Raw genomic sequence first — 25,261 nt, 5'->3', positions numbered from 1 at the left:
TCTCTCTCTCTCTCTCTCTCTCTCTCTCTCTCTCCTCCTCATTCCTCTCCTACTCGCTCCAAGTGGATACTCTAAACCCCTCCCTCCCTTCCTGTGCCTGTACAAACTAAAGCCCAATTTAAAAATCTGGACACCCTTCCCCCCTTCTCTCTTTCTCTCTCTCTTTCTCTCTCTTTCTCTCTCTGTTTCTCTCTCTCTCTCTCTCTCTCTCTCTCTCTCTCTCTCTCTCTCTCTCTCTCTCTCTCTCTCTCTCTCTCTCTCTCTCTTCACTCTACACATTGAGTGTTCCAAGATGTGAACTAATCCAGTGATTTCTGAGCTGTGTGGGCCCGATTGTTTAGATTTGTGTCTTGTAGTAATTATATATAGGAAGTTGTGGCTATAGAATGCTGTTAACATTTCTTTTCTTTTTTTTTTCCTTTTTGGTTTGGTGGGGCAAGTGAAAAACAAGTGTGTGTGAGATAAAGAGACGACAAAATCAAGACTGTAAAGTGCGTAAGAGTTACTCTCTTCGAGGAGAGTTAATTAATCCAAAGAAAGAAAGAAACAGCTAAAATAGGAGAAGCTACTGTAAGCCAGTTCTGTCCAGTTCTGTATGTTTCCCAGCAGCAGTCTGTCTGTCTCTCTGGCTGTGTGCGTTTCTGCCTCGTCATGGATTCACATCCTCTCTCTCTGCCCCCTCTTTCTCTCTCTCTCTCTCTCTCTTTCTCTCTCTGTCAGGGGTGTCGCACCAAATTCTGGGTCCTGGGTACAAGGATTCACCGTGGGCCCCCCCATGAATGTTCTTCATAGGGGGAGGGGATTTAACCCATTTGGACTGGGAACGCAATTATTACGCATTGTTTTGTGCTTTAAGTGTTGAAAAATAGCAGATCTTTCAAGCTCACAGCGCAGCACCGAGTGCCGCGCTGCGAGCTTGTGAAAATGTGTGCAAATCTTTGAATATTTTTTAAATGTTTCTGTGTCAGTGGTGCTCAAACTTTTTCATGTGAAGGACCCCCAAAATGATATCTATTTGGCCACGGACGCTTAAAAAATACATATATTCATTTTCACGACTTTTCAAAAATAGCAGATCTACAAGCAAGGCTATTTTTCAATAGCCTTGGTCCCTAGTAACTCAGTCCCCCCCCCCCTTTATGAAGCCCCTGCTCTGTCTCTCTCTCTCTCTGTCTCTCTCTCTCTCTGTCTCTCTCTCTCTCTCTCTCTCTCTCGGTCTCTCTCTCTGGTCAGTTGGGTTGGTTTTCCTCCCCTCGCTCGCTCCAGAGCTGGCCCAATCAGCCCCCATTTGGAGTGCAGAGGAGAGAGTGAATGGGTGAACCCCTCCCTCCCTCCCTCTCTCTCTTCCTCTCTCTCTCCGCTGAAAAGAGAAGCATGCGTCCCTGTGTTCTCTCGGCTTTCCAAAATACAGCTGCTACGCAACAAAGTCGGCAAAAACAGCCAGGTGACTGCAGGATACGCACCGATTCTGCTACCCGTGCGGAGGCCAGAGGGTGTGTGTGTACTTGTACTATACTTATGAGGGCCCGTCGTGAGCTTGTAGATCTGCTATTTTCGGCTCTAGGATTAGTGTTCAAAATGGCAACAATTTGTAAAAATGGTCGTCATAAAATCACTGTCCTAAAATGTTGATGTCCTCACAAGTGTAGTAATGCAAACGTGTGTGTGTGTGTGTGTGTGTTTGTGTTCACTAAATATGAACGGTTGTTTAATTGTCCTTGACAGGCACTCATCCATCCAGGCATTGCACATTGGACACACTTGCACACACATGCAAACATACTCAAATGTGCATAATGTATGTACAAAGAAACCTTCTGCACATGCTTTCTACCCACACACGGTGCGCACACGCATAACTTTCGACACTCTCCCCCATACTACACACATGCTTTCTACACATACTTTATGTGCACACACACACTACACACACACACACACACACACACACACACGCACACACTCACTTGAGCCCCGGGGTTTTATGAATGGGCTGGTTGTGAGAGACTGGCTGAGGCAGCAGATTGAGTTAAGGGGAGTGAACCTCCATTCATGAAAAGCGGGGAGTGGGGGGGGGGGGGGGTTTAGGGGGGCTGTTACTCTAGGAGAAAACGCTCAGCTAGTATGTTCCCCTGTCATTCTACATTAACAGAGCTATAGTATTCATAGTATCATCTATTGGTTTTCTGTGTTTTTAGATTAACATTTTTAATGGACACGCAACTACCATTTATTTCCAGCTGACACTGAAATAGTGTTGTTAGTTGTTAGTTGTCAAATGTTTTCTGCCTAGAACAAATTATATATTGTAAAATAAAATAGAGAAGATGGGGGGGAAAAAAATCCCAGACCCCCAAAAGTTTGTTTCTTTTTACCCCTGTTTTTCTGTTTTTGTACGATACCGTATCTCCATGGGCTGCCGAACGAGCCCGATGAAACTGGCTCAGAGGCGGCCAGACGCGCAGGCGGGGTAATAGGCGTGTAACAGTCCTCCAGTGGGGAAGAGAAAAGCTGTACTCTGCCGTGTTGATTCAGCGCAGCGCTGTCAAAGCCAGTGGCTGCGGGGATTTGAGCCAGCCAGGCCTGTGGCCCGGTGTTACTGCAGCACCGCTCTGTGAATGGACAGCACTGTGTGTTTTATTACAAGACCGAGAGAAGGGGAGTTATGCGCGCGCGCGCGTGTGTGTGTGTGTCATGAAAGAGAGACACAGAAAAAGAGTTAGAATGTTTGCCTGTGTGTATACGTGCATGGGGAGAGAAAAGGTGAAACAGGAAAACAGAGTTCCTCACATGTTCCTGTACATCGTTGTTTCTCAAATGGGGGTGCGTGTACTCCTAGGGTACGCAGAGGTACTACAAGGGGTACTTCAGAGAAAATGGAAAATATTTTACTGTTATGTTTAATGATAAAACATTGACAAATGTATGTGAACGTGCTGCTCTGTAAGGTTTTAAAACAAATTAAGTACAAACGTTGACTAGCACAACTATTACTGAATAGAAAACTGTCTACTTACTTTTAATTTCAATACATTTACATAATACTAGACTTTTGTAGTCAGTATTTTCTAATCAAAATGATGTTAATTAAAGGGGGTACTTGGATTAGGCAATCAGGAATACTGAAGCCCAAAGAGTTTGAGAAACACTGCTGTACATGTACACATGCATGCACCAGAGAAGCCCCCCTCCGGACGGATGGCTGTGTTTTAACGTGCTCTGCAGCTGGAGTGTTTTTTTTCATCTCTCGAAAGCGAGCGCAGAGCAAGGCGCTGAGCGGATACCGTAAAGGAGAGGGAGAGATGTTACAAATAGTGGTAGTCGTGTGTTAAGAGCAACAAGCCGTCAGACACCAGGAAACGTCTTAAATACGCATAAACAGATTTTGATGTATTCTACCCTGTCTGTATGTCACGTTCTGGACACACAACGTGACACACAACGTGCACAATCGCGTCACAGTCACACACGTACAGTATGTAGACGCACGGAGACACACGAGTGTACACACACACACACAAACACAGAGAAGGATTAAATATTGTACAATCCACAACCATGACACCACAGGTTCTCGTCACACAATGACGATGAGGCTGGGGGCCTCCTGGAACGCTCTCAAGGACCCAGAGGTCCCTGAGAGCATTCCAGGTGGTCCCCAGCTAAATGATTGATAAGAACTAAATGGACCTCCGTGAGAGTGTACAAATGAAGCCGAATGGACCCTTAAACAGCCCATTATGGTTCCATTTAAATGAACACTGAGGATGTTACTATGTAGATTGTGGTCCCAGAGACGTGTTAACTTAGCTCTATGAGTTTTAAGAATGGACCCATCACACAATCGCATCCATGTCTGCACACGCCATGCGTGTCCGAACACACAAGCCCGCACGGCGACGTGGCGAGAATGGAACCTGCTGTAACTTGCTGACACAGAGAGAGACAGGGGAGGTGTGCGCAGTGAGTGAGAGCCATCGTATGGAGCTATCGATCCAGGACACAGAGAGAGAGAGAGAGGAGGGGAGGCTTTGATAGATGGACGGATAAAGATAAAGCGCGGATAAATCAGGACCAGGGGGAGATAAGGGGGCAAGAGGGGGTCAAACGTGCCACGCGGGGGCCGTTACGATCAAGATCCAGATCAAGACACGGAGAGAGAGAGGGGGAGGAGGAGGAGGAGGAGGAGGAGGAGGGGGGAAAATAGAGGGAGAGATTGCGAGGAGTGATGAAGAAGCGCAGAGGGAATTGTGTGGACGTGGCGTGGGCTCCGATAATTAAGAGCAAGGTGTCCAGGCCTTTCTGGAGCCTGACGGAAACTCGATGTTGCATGTGTTATCTCATTTAGATAAGACGGATTCCTGCCCCGGCCCGGACTCTCACACACTCTAAACATGTATGCACACACACACACACACACAGGCCTGCGTGTGTGTGTGTGTGTGTGTGTACACGCAGATGTGCACATGTGCTTGCTCATACACAAAGGGATATGCACACTTGCATGGAGAGGCTCTGCACTCAAGTGCTCTCACATGCACACCACACACACTCATGCGTGCGCGCACACACACAATCTCTGCCTCGCTTGCACAATATGATGGTGGACAGTGGGAGCTCATTATATCATTTCAGTAACAGTGCTGGGATGGGGGGGATCGATTGTTACATTAAACATTAAGAGGGGACAGCTATATTGGGGGTGAGGGATGGTGAGCGAGGAGTCAATATTGTGCCAGATTAATTACATACCCCCCATCGCCTGCCCGCGGAGCGTCCCTCGCGCTGCACGTGTCCTACAACGGGGATGTATTGTATCGGGGCGGGGGGGCCACACTAAACTGCAATGGCAGAGATGAGATTTATGAACAGTCAATGGCCAATTTATAAAGAGCCAACGCAGCGCGATTGGAACCGTAATGGACAAGTGAAGGGAACACGCGTGAAAAGACTGAAGGATAGGTTGATAGATAACATGTTGTGATCTGCTGCGATGATGGGCCACGTGAAGTTTGATACATTGTAGTACAAGCTGAAGCGTTAACCACTTAAGCCATATACTGTATACTTGATGTGCTGTGATGGGACGTGTTGTGAGTTCTAGGTCGGCTATTGTTACTATTTTGGAACGTATTGTTGCTAATTTGTCTAAAAAGTGATGATTTAGAAACAATTTGCAATGTGTTTTTGGGGTGTTTTTGCCACCATGTAGAGACACCAGGTTCAAAGTGGTTAATTCATGAGAGAGTAAAAATGTATCTATTTGGACATTCTCAATGTAAAATTAAGAGTTTGGCCTTTACCGTGTACTACTAATGGTGAATGTGTTCCCTGTGTGCACAGCACAGAGCAAGACTTTGCAATTACAATTAACAGGAGTTAATACTAGATTGTTCGTGTATGACTGATGTGAGATAATACTTGCGGGTCGATATTTGCTTGATTCATTGAGAAGATTCAAAGCCACTGGGCCAGAGATCATTCAAAGAGCTGACTGTGCTTCTTGACCACAGGACGTATCACGCACACATGCACACAATCAAACAGACCCACACAGCGCTGAGGAACCTGGGGTCACGGTACTTGGAACTGACAGGAAAATTCCCACCGACCTAAAGGACATTGTGACCTAATCTGAGATATTTTGAGATACTCGGAAAAGGAGAAGCGAAACCGTTTGCGAAAGCCGTCGCAGCAGTTTCTTCCCGTGATCCACATGATTCTGAAAGCTGATGCAACGAATACTAACGTCTAAAACATGTCATTATTTACACAACCTCCTCCGCAACGGTCAAACAGTTTTTTTGTTTTTTTCATTAACGGAAATCAAAAGGGGCCACACATGGCTCTCCTGGTAGCCGTCACTCCTCCTCGTTGATTCCACTGTACTTTCCATCAATCTGGCCGGGCTCGTTTGGCAGGTATCTGACAACAATGCTTTAAATATTCAAGGAAGCTGAACCATTATCAGATGAGAGAGGGCGACCTGTAAATCAGATCAGAGCAGACACTAATGACTAATGGATGCAACGCTGCTGGTCGCCCTGAGAGCAGGCAGATACTGAAGCCACTCAGGGGCCCGTCGACTCCCAGAGATGAGGACGAGTTGTCGATGCTGGGCCAGGTTCAGCTCGGCGCGCTCCAGGGATGGTACGATACATGATATTATCGTTTATCGTGATTAAAAAACACTCACGGTAATCGTATCGTGGAGATTTAATTTAGCGTGAAATCGTCCTCCGTCATGCACCGGGATCAATTCACCTTTTATTTGCCGAGCTGCATATCCGGCACCACTTAAACCCTCTATAATTGGTAAAAGGTACTTATAATATACGTACTTGATACAGTCTTTTTACACTCTATCAAATGTCTTTGCCAAAAAATAGCCAATCTACATGCTCAGAACGCGTCGAGGTTTTTGGCAAATGTTCTGCCCCAGGAATGGCCAGGATAATGGATTTAGATTATCGCGATAATATCGTAAATCACGATTTCTTTCGTTACAATAATCGTGATATGAAAAGTTTATATCGTCCCATCCCTAGCGCGCATATTCCACTTCTGTTTTCCTTCTGTGTTTCTGATTTGTTGTCTCACACACACACACACACGCACATGCACGCACACGCACGCACGCACGCACGCACGCACGCACGCACGCACGCACGCACACACACACACACACACACACACACACACACACACACACACACACACACACACACACACACACACACACACACACACTCACTCACTCACTCACTCACTCACTCACTCACTCACTCACTCACTCCGTCTCAGTCTGAATCTCTCTTACCACACTCAGCTTGGCTCTCTCACTTCCTCTCTTTCTCTCTCTCACTCCGTCTTTCTCTGTCTCCTCTCTGACCATTGACCATGCTCAACTTGGCTGTCTCTCACTCTCTCTCTCTCTCTCTTTCTCCCTTTCATTCTAGCATGCTCTTTCTCTCTCCCTCTGTCTTCCTGAATCGTCAGTGACCTGAGAAGCGTGCACAGTCTGCACACACACACACACACACACACACACACACACACACACACACACACACACACACAGCACATGTCCAGCACATGTTTCCATGCACCAGTGGAATGGCTGGATCAAAATGGTCCAAACCGCTTGCTAATACATATTGTAACACCTCACTTCCCTATTTGCTCATTTATGTCTGTGTTGCTTCATCTCTCTGTTAGTTATCTACCTTCCTTCCTTTCCCTGTCTTTGACTCTTTCTGTCATTTTATGTCTACCTCAGCCCTCAGGCTTTTCCACAATACATTTTGGACATTCTTTGAGTGTGAAGTTAAGAGCATTTAATATTTTGCTGTTGGCTTTTTTTCTTTCTTTGTCTCAATAGTTATTAGAACAATATTTAAAGGTAGGGGTAAGTGATTTAATTTGATTCAAATAATAACAAAATGGGTCTATGTTCTGATAGTACTAGTTACTATAGAGTGTTTGGTTCATATTTGGTCACAGCCTTATCCCCTGTGAGGAGAAAAAAGCAGTTTCAGTTGCTCCACCAAAACTGTTGGGTGACAGGTTTTCCTCCAATCAGGATAGAGTGGGGACTTTCTCCAATCATGGTTGAGTGGGGGTGGGCCTTACGCGCATCATGGCCCGCCCCCACTTGATCATGATTAGAGGAAGGCCCCCGCCTGTCACCTACATGAAAACTGAAACTTAGTGAAATCATTTACCCTATCTTTAAATACAAAAACATTCATTGATTGATTGATAGAAACGGCAACATACTACTACTCTTTTCTGCGTCCCTCAATCGCCACAACAGTGGAGTCCCGTGTCGAGAGCGAGTAATGCTATTTGTCGCCGCGCTGAATCAATACCTTCCTTTTTAACCTTTAAAGGCTTTGTGACATAATTGGGGTCCCTGTTGGTTTCATCGATCTGCTGCCTCCATAAGGGTTCAGTTGGCTTGCAGGGAGCCACCCATGTGAACCCAAGCACACTTTCTGAATTTCTGGACAGATTGCACGTGGGGATGTATGCACAAATGTAAAAAAAATTGAGGTGCGCACCATTTCCCCTAAATGTGAGAGATAATCCCCACACCACCCCCATAAGAACAGAAAGACCTGAGTCCTGTCTGTGTGACATTGACCCGGGAACTATGATTTTACATGATAAGTATTGACTTGGCGTTCGCGTGTTGTACTCCCATTTAGCTAGCTTAGCACTCACCCTGTTTGACACAGGGAGCTGAGCTGGGTTCTGACCCGCTAAAGTGATGAGTTAAGTGCGAGCCAGGCTGTCGTGTGCTGCAGACTTCCAGAGACTTAAGAACTTGGCTCTGTTGCAGATAAACATCCATGGTAAGACTCTCCAGAGCCACTCCAGACTTGGGGCTGGATTTCCCCACATCAGGCCCTTTAATGGTAGGAAACATTGGTTCTAAAATAAGACGCGAGTTCATGGGACGGTCCCCAATGCCGCTGCCTTGAGATGGCTTGTGCACAGGTGGTGTGTAACATGTTTCATGCTCTCATGGTGACTGACTAGTGACTACTGGTATTTATTCCTCCACCACCACCACCTCTAAACAGGGTTTCCTTTCCGAGTAAATCTAATCAAATTTTCTATAGGTCCTGGGAACATCATGGTTACATTTGAACTTATTTTTTAAGTTCAGACATGTCCATCAATGGATATTAGACTTTAATGTATTTATTGAATTTACTTAATGTAGATACAGTAGTTGTTTAGTCATGTGTTCTGGGGGGGAAAAACATATTTTAAAAGTTTTTTTATGGAATTGGGCTTGAAACTATTACTGAGGAGAAAAAAATCATCACACTTTAAATGCAATTTTCCTCATGCTTTAATTGATCGTGACCCTTCGCGATTCTCATTTGCTTGTTTCCATTACGCGGTAAATCTCCTTTGTCAGTCTACTCTATAGCACTGCAGCTCGCGGTGCTTACAGCTACACAGACAACAACCCCCGTAAGAATACCATAGTGCCGTTTCTCCATATGTTCCAGCTGGAGGAGGCCATTGTGTGACCAAGAGGTTGGGTGGTTTGAGGCTGAGTGATGAGGGTTCTCAGGGTGCCATCTCTTGCTCCTGGGATTTGTTTGTGGTGGGTATCTACTGAATAGCACCCCCAACCCCCAACTCCACCACCCCCCTTGTATGTAATGATCCCTCTACTTCCTAAAGCACTCAACCATGACCATCACCTTTCACCCTGCCGCCTCCCCCCTCCCCTAACCCCACCCACCCACCATTTACATTATGTAAAAAAGGCCCTCTTCCAACCGACCTTTAACTGTGCGGGGGGGTGTCGCCTCTAAGAATGGGGAGTGAATGGCGGACAGCAGAAGAAAGCCTGGAAATCAGGAAGGAGGAGATAAAACAAGCCCCCCCAACCGCCACCCCCGACCGTATCTTATAGTTTAGGATGTGTGGAGAATCCGCCCAATGTTCCATTCGAAAGCAGGGAGAAGAATGTGTCCACTGCCTGCACACACGCACATACATAAACACACTCACAGACCTAGGGCTGGGCGTTATAGACAAAATCTAATATTTCACCAAATATTTTGTGATATATATATTTTTTCACATGTGTCTCGAAAGGATAAAAAAGTGTAAAATAGAGCTTACGTGTTTTAAAATCAGGAAGTGAAAACACAATATTGCGTAATGTGTGTATCCAAAATCCCAGACAGACGATATCTAGTCTCATAATATATCACTATATCGATATAATATGGACATATTGCCTAGCCCTAAACATACCCACATAAAAAAAGAAATCTCACTCAGCGGTAAACAAACCTACATAAGTGTATACAGGGTATCTGCACATTTATAAAGTGACAATTTAACGACTTTCAAGATTTAATACCAAACTGGCCTAACTGTCAAATATGAAGTAATCAAACGCGAACATTGTGAAAATAGCAGATCTACATGCTCACAACGCCTCACACTGCGAGGCGTTGTGAGCATTTAGATCTGCTATTTTCACAATATTTATCTGTGGAACCGAGTCACATTAAATGTAATACCTCCAATTAGGGTTGGGTATCGTCAGCGATACTTTTAATGGTATCGATCGCATGACGTCGATACTATCGAGTATCGGTTCAGGTAAAAACGAACGATACCTTGTTTCGATACTCTTGAACACACCCCTGGCCGGTCACATCTGTAACAGTTGGGCTACTGAAAGTTTAATGACTGCTTTAGTAGGCTACACTCATTAGCCTACTGTGAAAATAGCCGACAATAGCCTATAATGTTTATTATTATGATGATTCTCCAACGTCTATACTAAAATGGCTGAACAACTGGCTTATTAACCTATTGTGGTGTGTAAAATAGCCCATAGAAAAAGGCAAATAATAATTATAATAATAATAATAAATAAAAAGTATTGAAAATGGTATTGAAAAAGGTATCGTATCGATTCCCAGGTATCGAAAGAAGTATCGTATCGATTCAAAGGTGAACGATACCCATCCCTACCTCCAATTCCAAGTCAGGGTGGGAGTCCCCAGTTCACATATGTTTAATTTGGGCGTCACAGCCTAAAAAAGTTTGAGAACCCCTGGTCTAAACAACTTCTATCAGGGCCATCATGCTCTGTGGCCATCAACGTTCACCAACCCCCCCACACCGCTCTACCACACCCTACCCCGCCTCACCCCCCTGTTCTGTAGAAACTCTATGAAACATGAGGATCTTTGAGAAGTGGTGATGTAACACTTGAACAGAGCTGTTAAAGGAGGCAACCAGAGCCGCGAGAGCCCGGGGTCATATTGCCCCAAATAAAACCAGGAAGAGAGCGTTGAGCGGCGTGAACATAACTCTGCTCCGCTTCTATTTACAAGACTGCCACTTCCTTATAAACCTTTGCAGCAAATTTGACATCATCTGGAGCAGGGAGATTTACTGCTATACTCGAGAGAGTTTGAAAAACTTGTTAGAGACTCGGGGGGAGTTGTTTTGATTTAAAACAGCTCCTGGAAATCGGCCCATACCTTAAAATAATTCTCTGTAGTGTACAGTAAAACTTTTTTTCTTTCTAAGAGATCATTATGTGAATAGGATTGGACCTGGGGTCTCTTTGCGCGTTTTCAGTGGAGCACGGTTATGTTGAGTTATATACTAGGGATGGGATGATACACAATATTATCGTTTATCGTGATAAAAAACCACACACGATAATCGTATCGTGGAGATTTAATTTATATCGTCCTCCGTCATGCACTGGGATCAATTCACCTTTTATTTGCCAAGATGCATATCCAGTACCACCTAAACCCTCTATAATTGGTAAAAGGTACTTATACTTAATAGTCTTTTTTCACTCTGTATTAAATGTCTTTTGCCAAAACTTTGTGAGCTTGTAGATCGGTTGTGAGCTTGTAGATTATTGCGATAATATCGTAAATCGCGATTTCTTTTGTCACAATAATCGTGATAGGACATTTTCATATCGTCCCACCCCTATTATATACCAATATCTGCATAATGCTTTGATCCCTGGCTCCATTAATTAGAGTATTCTGTGTCTAGGGATTCATTAGCAGGGCCATCAGCCAAGTGGTTAATTGAAAAGGCATGCCAGGCAACAGGCTGGAACAGCAGTGACACAGGCACACACACATGCACTTGTACACACACACTCACTCAGTGGTGTCCCAATCACTCTGTTTACCATAGTTATTAAATATCGAAGATGAACACATAGGGCTGTCACAATTATTACATAATCGTCTAATCGCAATGATTTTACATAATCGCAATTATTTTGTGATAATCGTCATAATCGTTTCCATGTTGAGAAATGTTAATATAGCTACAAACACTTTCAAAAAGTAGTGGAAATAGCAGATCTACAAGCTCACAACGCGTCGCGATGCGACATGTTGTGAGCTTGTAGATCGGCTATTTCCACTATTAATGTTATTTTTTAAGTATAAAGTTGTCAAATATGTCAGTAATTTCTTTGTATATTTAGGTTATGTGTCATATCTGCCATGTGCAACTTCAAAGCCTAAAAGCCAAACAGAAATGTGATTGTCAACGACAAAAACACAATTAAATCATTAATCGCAATCATTTGGGTGACAATTAATTGTCATGTAAAATGTCATAATCGTGACAGCCCTATGAACACACGCACACACCTGTGTGTACATTCAATGTCATCCTAGGCTGCAGTGTTTCCAAACGCAGCATATTCTCGAGGCGTCCTCATAAAGCAACGGGGCCACATCAAAAGGCCGTGTCCCTGCCAATCGCATTAGCGGCTTCGCTTGGCTGCATTGTGAGTGGACTTGTGTACACACACACCACCACTTGTTTGCAGTTCACGGCCACACCAGAGAAAGGGGAATGCGCCGGTAGACAAACACGCGCTGGGCTTTTTATCGGAGCGGCAGTCATGTGCCGCCCTCTGTTATGGGAGCAGACGAGCCGGCGGAGACTTAGAGGAGCTCCTGGAATCCCGTTGTGTCTGTCGGGGAAATCTGCCTAAATGCCCTCTAATCCTGTTGATCCCTTGCTAAAGCCAAAACTTCCTCACCTGCCTGCCAGTCATGGGAGAGTGAGCCGACGTCCCAGGACAGAAGGGTTAGCAGCAGTGTTGATTTTGTCGACTAAAACTATGACGAAAAATGTTTGTCGACTGTGTTCTTTTCACTGACGAAAACTAAATAAAAACTAAGCTGTGATGACTAAAACTAAGACTAAATATATTGACAATTTCGTCAACAAAATAAAAACTAACTACGTTAGAGAGGGACTAGTGTTGAATAGAGTCATTTTGGTTGCCCTCAGATGTTGCATGCTGAAAATAGCAGATCTACAAGCTCACAACGCGTCGCGCTGCGACGCGTTGTGAGCTTGTAGATCGGCTATTTTCAGCACGCAATCAAGTGTAAAATCAGTCATTACGATGCCATCAAGGCCTGCCAAAATACATTTTAGTTGACTAAATCAACTGTAGATTTATGATATTTAGTCGACTAAAATTTTACTAAAACTAATACTTTTCAGGTGACTAAATTATGACTAAAACTAATTACATTTTATTCAAAAGACTATGACTAAAACGAAATAAAAAATTTGCTGTCAAAAACAACACTGGTTAGCATGTTGAGGTGGCCCTGTGTGATGTGAAGCTTTCCCCTTTTTTTATTGCTCAGAGGCAAACAAACAAACAAAGCATACAGCTGAACCGACTGCTAACATCTGGCTACCGATGGGAAAGAATGCTGAGTTGGATATACACTGTATATTCTGTTGTAAAAGAGGTGTGACATTGTTAGTAATATGTGTACCTCGTGCTAGAAAAAACCTTGGGGGTTTAGCAGAGTGAGATTGAGGATAGTGTGCTCCAAATGTACTTAATGTTAATTCTATTGTATGCACTTTCATATGAAGATTTCAATCTGTCTGACTCTGTGGTAGAATTCTGCCACCAACTGTTTGCGACTGGTGGGCATGTGCATGTGACCAGGCCTCAACCACTCTATCAATCCCATACTTTATTGGATTGCTGTCTGCTTCCATAGAAAATGAAGGTTTCAAAAATCGCCTCACTCCGCCCGACGGCGACGTCGGCTCAACCACTTTGATCCGGTTGGGTGTAAGGAGCAACATGGCCTGTTGGGGCCGTGAGCGGGACTTTTAGACCCTTAAGGTCGTTACACACTTGGAGCGACGGGAATAAGTGATCGAAAAATGCGTCCCGAATGCCTCATACATACTGAAAAATTGCTTGAAAAAATTGTTAGGTCGCTTAATCGCCCATTATAATCGCACTCTATCATAAACAACTGTAAATTAATGTGAATTAATTGCACAAAATATCCTGGTGTGTACAGGCCACGTGTCGGTTTTCAGAACACCCTGCCTTTTTGTGAAGCTCTTCAAGTTAAAATGAACTTTTTCAAATAAACTTTTCAGATGCTCTGTGCTCATCAATTTCTTTTACGAATTCAAAGTACCAATCAAAGTAGAGGAGGTGGGAGTTTTAAGCTTGTTGATGTATCAATGTCGACTAACTGACCTCCAAAGTTGCCCATTCTGGGGACAGAGTCAACTATTTGTTTTTTTTACTCTTGCATCTTGAACGGAGAGTACATGGGCTGAGAAGTGAAAACGGTCCTACCAAACTAAAGTACACAGTAAAATCCTGCCGTGTTCATTATCCATTGTAACTCTGAGAGTAGGGATTAACACTGAGGGTTTTAATGTGTAGGATCGTTCCAATCTAATCTCCCCCATTGTCTGTTGACTCTGTTTCCATGTGATTTCTTTTGCTCTCTGGTTTTTGTGGGACAGATCGGCTCAGGCTATGTAGTCAGCCAGCCGCTCGCTGCATTTCTTTCCTCTCCTCCCTTTTTTGTGAATGGGCTACAGTATGTAATTACCTGGGCTCAGCTTTCAGTGTGGCCTGTTCCAGCAGGTCCACACCCACTGCAGACATGCACTGGGTGTTGTGTACGCTATACACAACACACACACACACGAAAGCATTAAAAAGTGCACGCACTATCCACATGCACGCGCACTGACATAGACGCGGACACACACACACACACACACACACACACACACACACGCACGTGCATACACACACACACACACACACACACACACACACACACACACGCACACGCACACACGCGCATACACACACGCGCATACACACACACGCATACACACACACGCATACACACACACACACACACACACACACACACACACACACACACACACACACAGGCCTAAACACAGGCCTCCCCAGCTGGAAGTGCACAGCTGCTGCTGTTTACCGTGTCGAGACCAGAAAAACATCCTGTACAGTTCTCTGGGTGAAAACCTCCCCTCGCATAATAAACACGCGGGCCCTCGGCACAGTTTGAAGCTCCACACTGGGTGGTTTCTGTGGCCCTTGAGTCAAAAGGTCCCCTGCTGTAGTCCGGGCTTGATGGACAGATCTCCCATCTCAACCGGGAAGCTGGGAGAAATTGGAGCAACAAAGAATTGGGATGTGTTTTTATGAAAATGATGATGTCTTGCTTCAGAAAACCAGCAAGGAAACGGCAAATTGTGGTTTAACCACATGAACCCTAGCCCTCCTTTCCTGGGAATAACATAATAGGCGAACGTTCCACGGAAATGGCAGATCTACAATGTCGTCGCATTGCGACGGGTTGTGAGCGTTTTTCAGCGAAGAGAAAAAAGAGAAGGCAGTATAGATACAATCAAAAAAGTGTGTAGGGTTTAAGTGGTTACAAAACCAAAAGGAATTATGTGAAAAATAGTGCTTTTATTGTCTCCACCGGCCAAAAGGCTGGAGAGAGTCGAGAGACTATGTTTTCGCCTCCGTCCGTCCGTCCGTCCGTCCGTCCGCGTGTCCGTCCATACATTTGTTACCAGCTAATCTCCGGAGGCCTTGGCCCGGTCGCTGCCAAACTGAGCACACACACTTCCTGGATTCCAATTCAGAACCTCTGCCCCACATTTTTCACATGGGCCTGTTCTAGCGCCACCAGGAGGCCAATTTGTGCAAAACTACCCTTTGGCCAGTCTGATTGTCCATATTCCCTCCTGATTGGCTGAGATTGGCTTTCAAAGTTTGTAAGATTGGTCTGTTTTGAACAAAATGCCTCAAATTCTGAACACGGCGTGCAATCTTGGTAAAATTGGGCACGCACGTTCCCACTAGGCAGCGAAGAAATGCCACTTCAAATTTCTCAAATCAGCCTCATGGTGGCGCTATAACAGGCCAATTTGTGTTTTTACCTTTAACTCCACCGATAAGTGGAAAACTTTGTATGCGCACTCCCTAGGGGCTAAGGATAAACCTTTGCCCTGCATTTTTCACATTTGCCTTTTACAGCGCCACCAGGAGGACAACTTTTGTAAAACACATTCTTTGCTATTACTCCATCAGATTTTCTCCAATGTACACACTATCTCTATAGTCATGTGATCAAGACCGATCCGTCCAAAATGTGCAGGATTGCTCAGTTTTTGAACAAAATGCCTCAAATCATCAACGCAGCTTGCGATTACCGTGACACACATATTCCCACTATGTCAAGGAACAAACGCTACCCTTTTCACATTGGCCTGTTATAGCGCCACCAGCAGATACACTTTAGCAAAACAATTTTTTGGAACACAATGCCTTAAATCATGCATGCAGTGTCCGATTGCCATGAAAGGTCTAAGATTGGCGAAGAACACATGCCACCCTTTTTACTTGACCTATTATAGCGCCACCAGGACGCCTGCCCTGGTGGAGACCTGTGCTCGGAAGAGCACTGCTTCTAGTTGGATATGATATACTGTATAATAATGATATAGCTACTTTTTCTACTGTGAGCTTGACCAACAGCAATAATCACTATTTTGTGCATTTGGTCCATTTATTTGCATCAGCCCAACTGTCACATGATGTAATGTAACTAATTTTTATTATTTTTTATTTTAACCCCACATTTTGTAAACCTCATTATCTGCCACATGACGCGTTTGACGAGTTTTGTGTTTTGCGCTGGATGGTTTTTCAAAACTTTCAATTTCAAATACAGAAATAACAGTTCCACAAGCTCACAAGACGTGACGGTGCATGTGAACATGCCAGTCGGCTTTCAAATGGCAGACGTATAAAAATGGACTTAAAGTGATTAAGGAATGAGAATACGGCGCTGTATTTGGATTTCATGTAGCGACAAAACGCATATTAGACACTTCTATTTTAAGAACAAACTCTCTCCTCCTTGCTTCATTCTTTGGCATTTATTTTCTTCTATCCAAAGATAATCAAATAAACCCTGCTGCTAACATCTGGGCTCGGATAGGAAAGAATGCTGAGTCACATACACAGTGTATGTGCATTTCTCACAGAGGTGTGACATTGCCTTTCATCAGCAGAGAGGACGCTTTGCTGGCCCGTACAGTTGTTTAGGTTTGAGCTTGACTTTGACTGGAGGTAGTTATGGCTGCTGTTGTGTCTGGCAGAGAGCAAAGAAGTGGGCGAGGACATGCTGCACTTCCAAAACGACTGCTGGAATGCCGTCGTGTGTGTGTGTGAGTGTGTCAATATGTGTGCAGTTCGTTAGTATGTCTGTGTGTGTGTGTGTGTGTGTGTGTGTGTGTGTGTGTGTGTGTGTGTGAGTGTGAGCCTGTCTGGGAGAGACGGCGAGAGAGAGCTTTTTCTTTTTATGTGTGTGCTAGATTGTCGGTGTGTGTGTGTGCATATGTGCCAACGCACACCAGTGTGTTTACATTTGTCTGTCTGCCTCCTGATGGTTTCAATTGACTGTCTCTTAAGCACTCTGGCTGGCATGTCAGCCGGATTCCTGTGTGGACAGACAGAAGGATTTGCTTTTGCCTCCCAGCCTTTGACGGCAGTCGTATCAGGAGAGGGGGTGTGTGGGGGGGTGGGGGTCTATCTTTTGTATGTCAGTTTGTTAAGGACCCCCAAATTAATGTTTTGCTGCAGACTGAAAATATTTTGTAGCAGGATTCACCCCATACTTAACAAGATTTGTGTTGTTGAAATGTTTAAAAAAAAGTGCCTATTTTTCAAATGTATCCGATGTGTACAGGGTCAAAGTGGTTACAGATTTTGATTTGATTTTACTGGACCCCTGCGCTAACCCGTCTGTTCCTCCTTTCTGTCTCCCCTGCATAGCGGTGGCGTTCCACAGCCCACCGGTCACCATCAAGAAAGAGCCCCAGAGCCCAGGCTCCGACCCCAGCCAGTCCTGTAGCCACAAGCAGAGCTTCAGTTACCCCAGCGGAGAGCAGTGCCTTTACGCCAGGTGAACAACCCACACAGAGCTCACATTGTAACTGCAGCACAGCATGGGTGTATTTGAGCAGGTTTCAAGCGACTATAAACACAAGCATGGCTGCGTTGTCACTGTTAATATAGGGCTGTATGGCTCTTTTTCTGTGTGGGTTTGCGCAGTCTGTCCAGCGGCATAAAAACGGAACAAGGACGTGGTAGCACTATGTTCAGGAAACCAAACCCTGGTCAGCTCTCATGCATAAGTCAACACAGCAAAGAGAGTGACCACATGCTATTGACCACCACGAGCCTCACTACACAGCTCCCATTAGCCTGCTTTGTCGTATTGACTCATGAAACCCTGTGCCTCTTCCACGCACAGCCGTCTCCAACGTGTGTGTTTGTAACCGCTTAAAGCCCTATTTTATACTTTGCCATACGGCAATGTCGGCCGAGGAAAACGGCCGATCTACAGCAAATCACAGCAAATCTTGGAATATTTTCGGTTATAAGGACATGCCCAAAACAGGAATGCCAGGGTTAATGTGGTTATTGTGTGTGTGTGTGCGTGCGTGCGTGTTTTTGTTTTCCAGTGCCTATGAGCAGAAAAGGGCTGCAGGGGGAGGGAAGAGCTCCTGCCCGGGAACGCCCATGTCACCCATGCAGCAGCATTACTCCCCCAAACCTGCTGTGGCCGGACGGCCCGACGCTGGCTACATGAACCCTGCTGCCTCCACCCAGCCACTGCCTAGTCACAGCTACCCCATCAACCCCAGGTGACACACTGATACCACTCAGGACAGGGCTTCTATCAAATGCACAAAACCTCAACATATGAACATGTTATAGATTTTTTTTACGTTTAGTGACAACCCACATCAAGTAATCAATGCCCGAATCAAAGCCTGATTCAAGGTCCCCTCTGACAAGCCAGAGTTATAACTACCGTATTTTGCCTGATTAGTAGCCCAGGCATTTAAGTTGTAAAATCGATTTGAACCCCCAGCTTTAAAAGAACTGGGCGGCTATTTGCGATACGTATTTACGTCCATTTGAATGGCGGTCGATGCGCAAAACTGTGTCAGACCCCCGGCGGGTATTTGGTGCCCCAGCGGCTATTTGCCCCTGGGGGCGATTATTTGGAAATATATGGTATTATTGCAATCAATTTGAGCTTTTTTTATATCTAGGAAGCCAAGCCTTGGTTAATAACCTACTCTGTTCTCTCAGTTCCAGGTACCAGGGCCCTTCATCAGACCCCATGTGCACCCCGTTCCCGCCACAGGGACAGCAGGCCTTCCAGCGCATGCAGCCTGCCCCGGCCGCAGGCCCCCATGCCGGGGGTGGGGTAGGCGGAGGAGGAGGGGGCGGAGGACCGGGTGGTGGTGGAGGAGGAGGAGGTGGTGGTGGTGGTGGTGGTGGTGGTGGTGTGTACCATCGACAGCACTCCGACCCTTGCCTGCCTTACCTGCAGCAGAGCTTTAAGCAGGAGTACCTGGACCCCCTGTACGAACGGGCCGCCCACATGGCGGCGGGGGGCCCGGGCCCTGGCCCCCACCCCCAGACCCACCCTCACCCTCACCAACACCAACACCCTCATCCACACCCCCACCAACACAGGTTCCCACCAGCCCACATGATGGTCAAACAGGAGCCCACGGACTACACATATGACCCTGGTGAGTGACAGTCGGAGAACACACTCCACTGCATACAAACTCTTCCTTAAGGGCAAAACTGACATTTTAATTCGGAATCCTGTCGCGCCGAAAGCCACAAATACCTAGTGCCATATCTTTGGTGCTTTTTGCTAAAACAAATTGTTTTTCTAAGGACTCTACGTTGCTTATCTAGGATGTCTTGCTTGTGTGCTTTCGGTCGCAAGCTTCTCCAGCAAACGGGTGAATTGGAACAGACCATGACATGTACCTACCTCCCCTCATGTCTTTACATTTACTTAATATTAAATCGTGTTGCTCAAAAACAAAAGGTGTAAGCAGCTTGAGATAATGAAGGTGTACAGCTAATGTCTGTCTTACACCACCAAGCAGTTATTACAAAAGGCAAAGTGATCAAAAGATGACCGGCAGGTAGGGAGAGGAGAGCAAGCTGTACAAGCAGATATACAAGCTCAATCACAAACATCTGCTATTTTTGAATAGTGTTTGAAAAATGTTGAACACAAATCTTCTCTTCTGGCACAAACACTTTTCAGATGGGGGTCCACGGCCAGATATACTGTATATCGTTTTTCTTGAGACAAAGACTTTTGAGAACCACTGATTGTAGAATCGCCCTCAGGTCTTAAATAAAAAAACCTCAAAACAAGGAGGACAGGTTAATGTGGTTAAACAAACACTTCGTGGCATTTTCTCTAGTTGTTTGCAAGCGTGTCAGGCTGCTGTGTCTGGCCCGTCGGAAGCGTTAAACCTCACAGTGTCAGGCTTTTTTTTTTTTTTTTTGCTTTTGCCTCCACAAGAGTCTCTTTGAAGACAAATCCTCCCCTGGCGTGTGTGTGTGCAGCCAACCTTAGAACAAAATGTCCAAAAAGCCAAAACACGCTCCCTTTTTACTGTATCGGCTCCTAGACTTCCACCCCCTCCTCCTCCTCCTCCTCCTCGCAAACTCCTCCTTTCAACTCTATGACACTTTGCAAAGCAAAAAAAAAAAAACCTTCACTACAGTTCTTTCCCTCTCTCTCTCTCGCCTGGTCTCCGAGTGAGAGAGAGAGAGAGAAAGAGAGGGAGGGAGGGAGGGAGGGAGTGAGAGAGAGAGGCAGAGGAATTTCATTGAGAAAATGGAGGGCATAGGAAAGACTAGCGTCCCCGGCGGAGTGCTCCAGGGTTTCAGGTTGCACCGTTGGCTTCCTTTTTCTGCAGGCAGATGAACTCATAATGGAAAAATGAGCGTGGCCGCAGCAACCTGAGATGCTCACTGGCTGGCCTGGAGGGGAGGGGGGGGGGGCTTAGGTTGAAGGGATTGAGGGTACAACTACGCTGTAAAAACCCTGAGTGTTAATCTAACTCTTGACAGTAAAAATGTAGCTGTACAAGTGTGTAGCCACAGAGCATAGCTCTATTCATTTCTCTCTCTCTCTCTCTCTCTCTCTGGCTCTCTACCCCCCTTGAGAATGATGACAAGGGAGGGTGGTGAGATATCGTGAAACAACTATCTTAGTGACTAAGAGCTTCATTTACCTGTGTTCTGGCCGCTCTACACGGTCAAATCCAGAGTGTCGAATTGGCTCTATGAGACTGTAAAAACGGACCTGAAATGGTCCGTCCTGCTGCCCCCTATACAAGCACAGGAATGGGTGCCTCCAAGCTCTGAAACTGGCATAGTTTATGCATAATGAACAAAGTTCCATTTAGATTTATTTCTTTACTTTTTTTGTAAATGTCTTTTTTCTTTTTGTAGCCATACCTTTTGATAGGGAGTGGAAGACGGATATCCCTGACAAAGTTGAGCTTTGTGCTTTCAGGAGCCTTGAGGAGGGACGAGAGAAAGACCAACAAAAGGATGTTTGTCTGTGGATAAAAGTGTGTGTGTGTTGCTGGGAGGCCATGGCCGCCAGAGAGGTGTGTCTGTGAAATGCTTAATTTATAGTCTGTCGTGCGACTGTATCACGCCCCCGAAAATAGCTGATTTACATGCTCACAAGGCATCGCGGATGCGACACGGCGTGAGCTTGTAGATCGGCACCACTTGAGAAGGTGTCTGTTGGACGAAATAATCATGTGGATGTGTGACAGCACTTACACTTCGTACGACAATAACCAGCTGCAGTCGCCTGATCACAAATAACCGCTGCAGGAGAACAAAAAAAAACTAAATAGATTACTGTGCCGTTTATCGCTCGCCTATGTAATTCCTCAGCTAACGTAAACGCTATTTTAGACTGTTGCTGTTCAAAAGATTCAATGCCTCCTATGGCTCATTTCCCAGACCTTAATGTCGGCGATGCAAAGCATTTGTCCAGAGACATCTGTTTGAATCTGCAAACTGTAGAGTGAACAAATAATGTTCTCTCTTCCACAGAAAAGAAAAGACCACAGAAGCACCCTTGAGCTAGGCACTTTCTCCACAACTGTTCTTACTGTTCTGTGGCTTCATTAAAAATAGCGTAGATCCAAGCAATCCAGGGGGAAACAAATGGATTTACAATCTACGGTTCAAACACGTGAAGTGTCGGCCTGAGCCACAGGGTAGTGGTCCTGGCACCTAGGCTGGTAATCCCGCCCTTGCAGCGTCGCAGGTTCGATTTCCGATCCAGACGACCGTTGCTGCGTGTCACCCCCCATCCCTCCTTCTCTCTCCCCGTTTCCTGTGAGCCTACTGTACACCTATCAATAAAGGCAGAAAAATCTTTAAAAAATCTTTATTATCACACCAACATGAGGCTGATTTTCTTCCTTGGCCTACTGGGAGTGTACATGCAATGTTTCATGCCAATTGGTCAATTTTCTTCTTTTTTCTTTTTCTTTTTCTTATTCTGTTGTTTATTGTCCATGTCCTTGTTCAGGGCTTTGACAGTCACCGGGGGAAAAAACTCTAAACCTGAGCATTGAGCCCCAGGCTCTGAGACACCTCAAGCGCTATCCAGTCCACATCGTCCCAACCGTTTGGTTTGCGGGGTGGTGCCTGTCCTTTGTAATCATAAGTGCTCTGCTCAAGCATCTACTGTCGTAAACACCCAGCAGGGACGGGTGGAAGCTCCCTGTAGTACAGACAGCCGAACAAACCACCTGCCGTAGGCCTTGCAGATCCTATGGCTATTTCTTTACCATACAGTGATGGCTCCCGTCAAAATGAATAGACTTTTTGGTTACCACCGCGCTCTGACTTGACTGGTGCGGTGTCCCTTTAGAATACAGTGATGGCTCCTGTCAAAATGCTCTGGGTGGTACCAATGCATGACCATACATGAAAGCTAGATAGCATTCTTAGGTTTTATATAAAGTCTTTTACTGATTAGGTGCTTGGTCTACCTACTGTACGTTATTTTCTTCTAGATTGATATTTCTATACAATTGATATGTTGGTGTATTGTTGTATTTCCCTGCTTATTATAAGTCGCTCTGGATTAAGAGTGTCTGCTAAATGCCTAAACTGTGGCAGAGTAGGAGGACTTCAGGACGTTCTGTGACACCATGAATGTTGTTAACTGCCTGAGGTGGTACAGATGTTGTCTGGTTTCTTTGCCACAGACATTCTGTGTGCATTGTCCAGGTCAGGTCTTCTGTGATAGGCACACTGAGCTACTTGAAGCTGCACTCTCCACTGGTTCCCCATTGATCAAGAGGGTCGTATAAGATCTGTTGTTTCTTACATACATAAGTGCATGTTAATTTCCTTGGTTTTTCAGAACATTTTAAACGACGCATTCAGCAGCAAATTATAGACAATGCTGATAGCCTTCATCCGCAGATGGTACCTCACTCAGAATTGCTGTTTGATGTTACATTTCTGATGTCATCAATTCCTGACCGTTTAATTAACCCTCCCCATAACATAAAAAATCACACCCAATGTGAAGTGAGCGTTGGTCGTGCTTGCATAACGTCTTCAGACTAGGATTTGAGTCTAGGATGTACAGGCTATGCTACACACACACTTTTTCCTATGGCAAAACGCTGAGGAAAAAGGCTACAGACATACGACATACAGTATGACATCACTAGACAAACATGATGCTACGTACGCACACACATTTTGCTATGGCAAAACACTGAGGAAAAAGTCTACAGACACACGCACAGCCAGACACAGACACACCACCGCTCAAAAAGACATGCTAAGGGGAATGAAAGCTAAAACAGGTTGAGTAGAGGCTGAGAGTTAAATCCCTGAGTCTGTGCAGTATCTGAGAGCCAGTTTCACATACAAATTGGCATCCGTCACCTAATCACTGCCATTGTGTGCGATGAAAGACACAAAATGACCACGACACTGCGCACAATTGACCCTGGCGCTCTCCCACCAGACACCCCCCCCCCCCCCCCCCCCCCCCCAGTCACTCGTTCCCCTGGTGCCTGAGGCCTGCTGTCGCTGGCAGGCAGATTAGTTACAGCGTGATCGAGCGCTGCTGCTCCTGCCTCCCCGGAATGGAGGGCTTCGTTTTCCCCCAGTGGTGTCTTATCGTGGCCACGGCGCTGCAACTGCATTCCCCAGGAGTGAGTCACAGGCCCCCTGCCAGAGGCACCTTTTTAGACACTACACAGCTAAATCCTCTTTGTTCATTTTAAATGGAGAGTGTAAAATCAGTGTTCGTTAAACTCGGGAGTGGGGGTTCTCAAACCTTTTTAGGCCGTGACCCCCAAAATAAACACATTTGAACTGGGGACCCCCACCCTGACAAGCATTTGGAATTGTAGGTATTACATTTAATGTGAGATGAATATTGTGAAAATTGCAGATCTACATGCTCACAACGACTCGCAACGCGAGGCGTTGTGAGCATGTGGATCGGCTATTTTAACAATGTTCACCTCTTGCTTACTTCATATTTGACAGTTTGGCCAGTTTGGTCTGGTTTAACTCATTTGGGTCCGTTTTCACACTCTTTTATGCCGCTGTCTCTAACTCATACAGTCAAGTAACATACAGACGGAAGCCTGAAAGCTCTCCTCAGCACGGATCCACTCCTCAGAACACATTACGAGGGTGCTTCACAAGTGTTCCAGCTTGCTAAGAATTTGCTGGGAGGTTAATGAGGGAAATATAAAATCTATTTTGGCGAATGCAGCTATTTGAGACAGTCAATGATGTGCCCGGACAAAGCACAGACATTGTATACTGTACAGCTTTTTTTTTCTCTCCCGGCTGGGCACAGGTGCTTAGCCTAAAAATACCAGCAGGGACGAGACAAGTGATACGATGATAAATGCAGAGTTTTGTCCTTGCAAGAGTGCTATAGGAATGAGCCCTCTGAAATATTCACATACTGTACTGTAATACCAAATGGATGATTTGAGCTTATGTTATGAGAGGGGCAGATCTCTCTGTATTGGGGGTAAAGGTGTTTTATCCACTTAGGGGTGGCTACAGTTATACAAGCTCATTCTGGGTAAATCATGAATTCAGTTGAATTAATTCCTTTTAGTGTCACTACAGGTGCAACAAACTAACATTTGTATTATGTATTAAAAAATCACACCCGTGTGAAGTGAGATGTGCTGATGATGACGATAGACCCACAACACGTCTCATTATGTTGTCCCATCAGTAAAGGGACATACGGATACGTAATAAGTATTTGATGGCCTGGCCATTTTGCACGGACATACACACAAAGCCACGTATTGGAGTGGTTAGCACCAAATATAATGTTCAACTATTGTCCATATAGTTCACACACAATATTATTGTCCATGTTGTGCTTGTAGACACACTGTCATTGGGGGTATTGTACTTGGGGATAGAGACAAAGAACGACAGACACAGAGATTG

General features: G+C 45.3%; 1 protein-coding gene across 1 annotated transcript in view; it reads left to right on the top strand.

Moving 5' to 3' along the window:
* The window catches only part of etv4 (ETS variant transcription factor 4), a gene marked incomplete at its 5' end in the record, with an annotated part of 47,278 nt that overhangs the window by 11,403 nt on the left and 10,614 nt on the right, over window positions 1–25,261 (top strand). The window contains 3 exons of the mRNA XM_080748172.1: window positions 17,714–17,843; window positions 18,406–18,588; window positions 19,049–19,491. Coding sequence (XP_080604298.1) covers window positions 17,714–17,843; window positions 18,406–18,588; window positions 19,049–19,491 — 756 coding nt within the window. The remainder of the gene's footprint in view (window positions 1–17,713; window positions 17,844–18,405; window positions 18,589–19,048; window positions 19,492–25,261) is intronic.

Source organism: Nannobrachium achirus (genome assembly GCF_963921795.1).
Source record: "Nannobrachium achirus genome assembly, chromosome: 18".
NCBI lineage: Eukaryota > Metazoa > Chordata > Actinopteri > Myctophiformes > Myctophidae > Nannobrachium > Nannobrachium achirus.
Note: the sequence above shows the minus strand (reverse complement) of the source record. Positions and strands in the feature narration are given on the sequence as shown.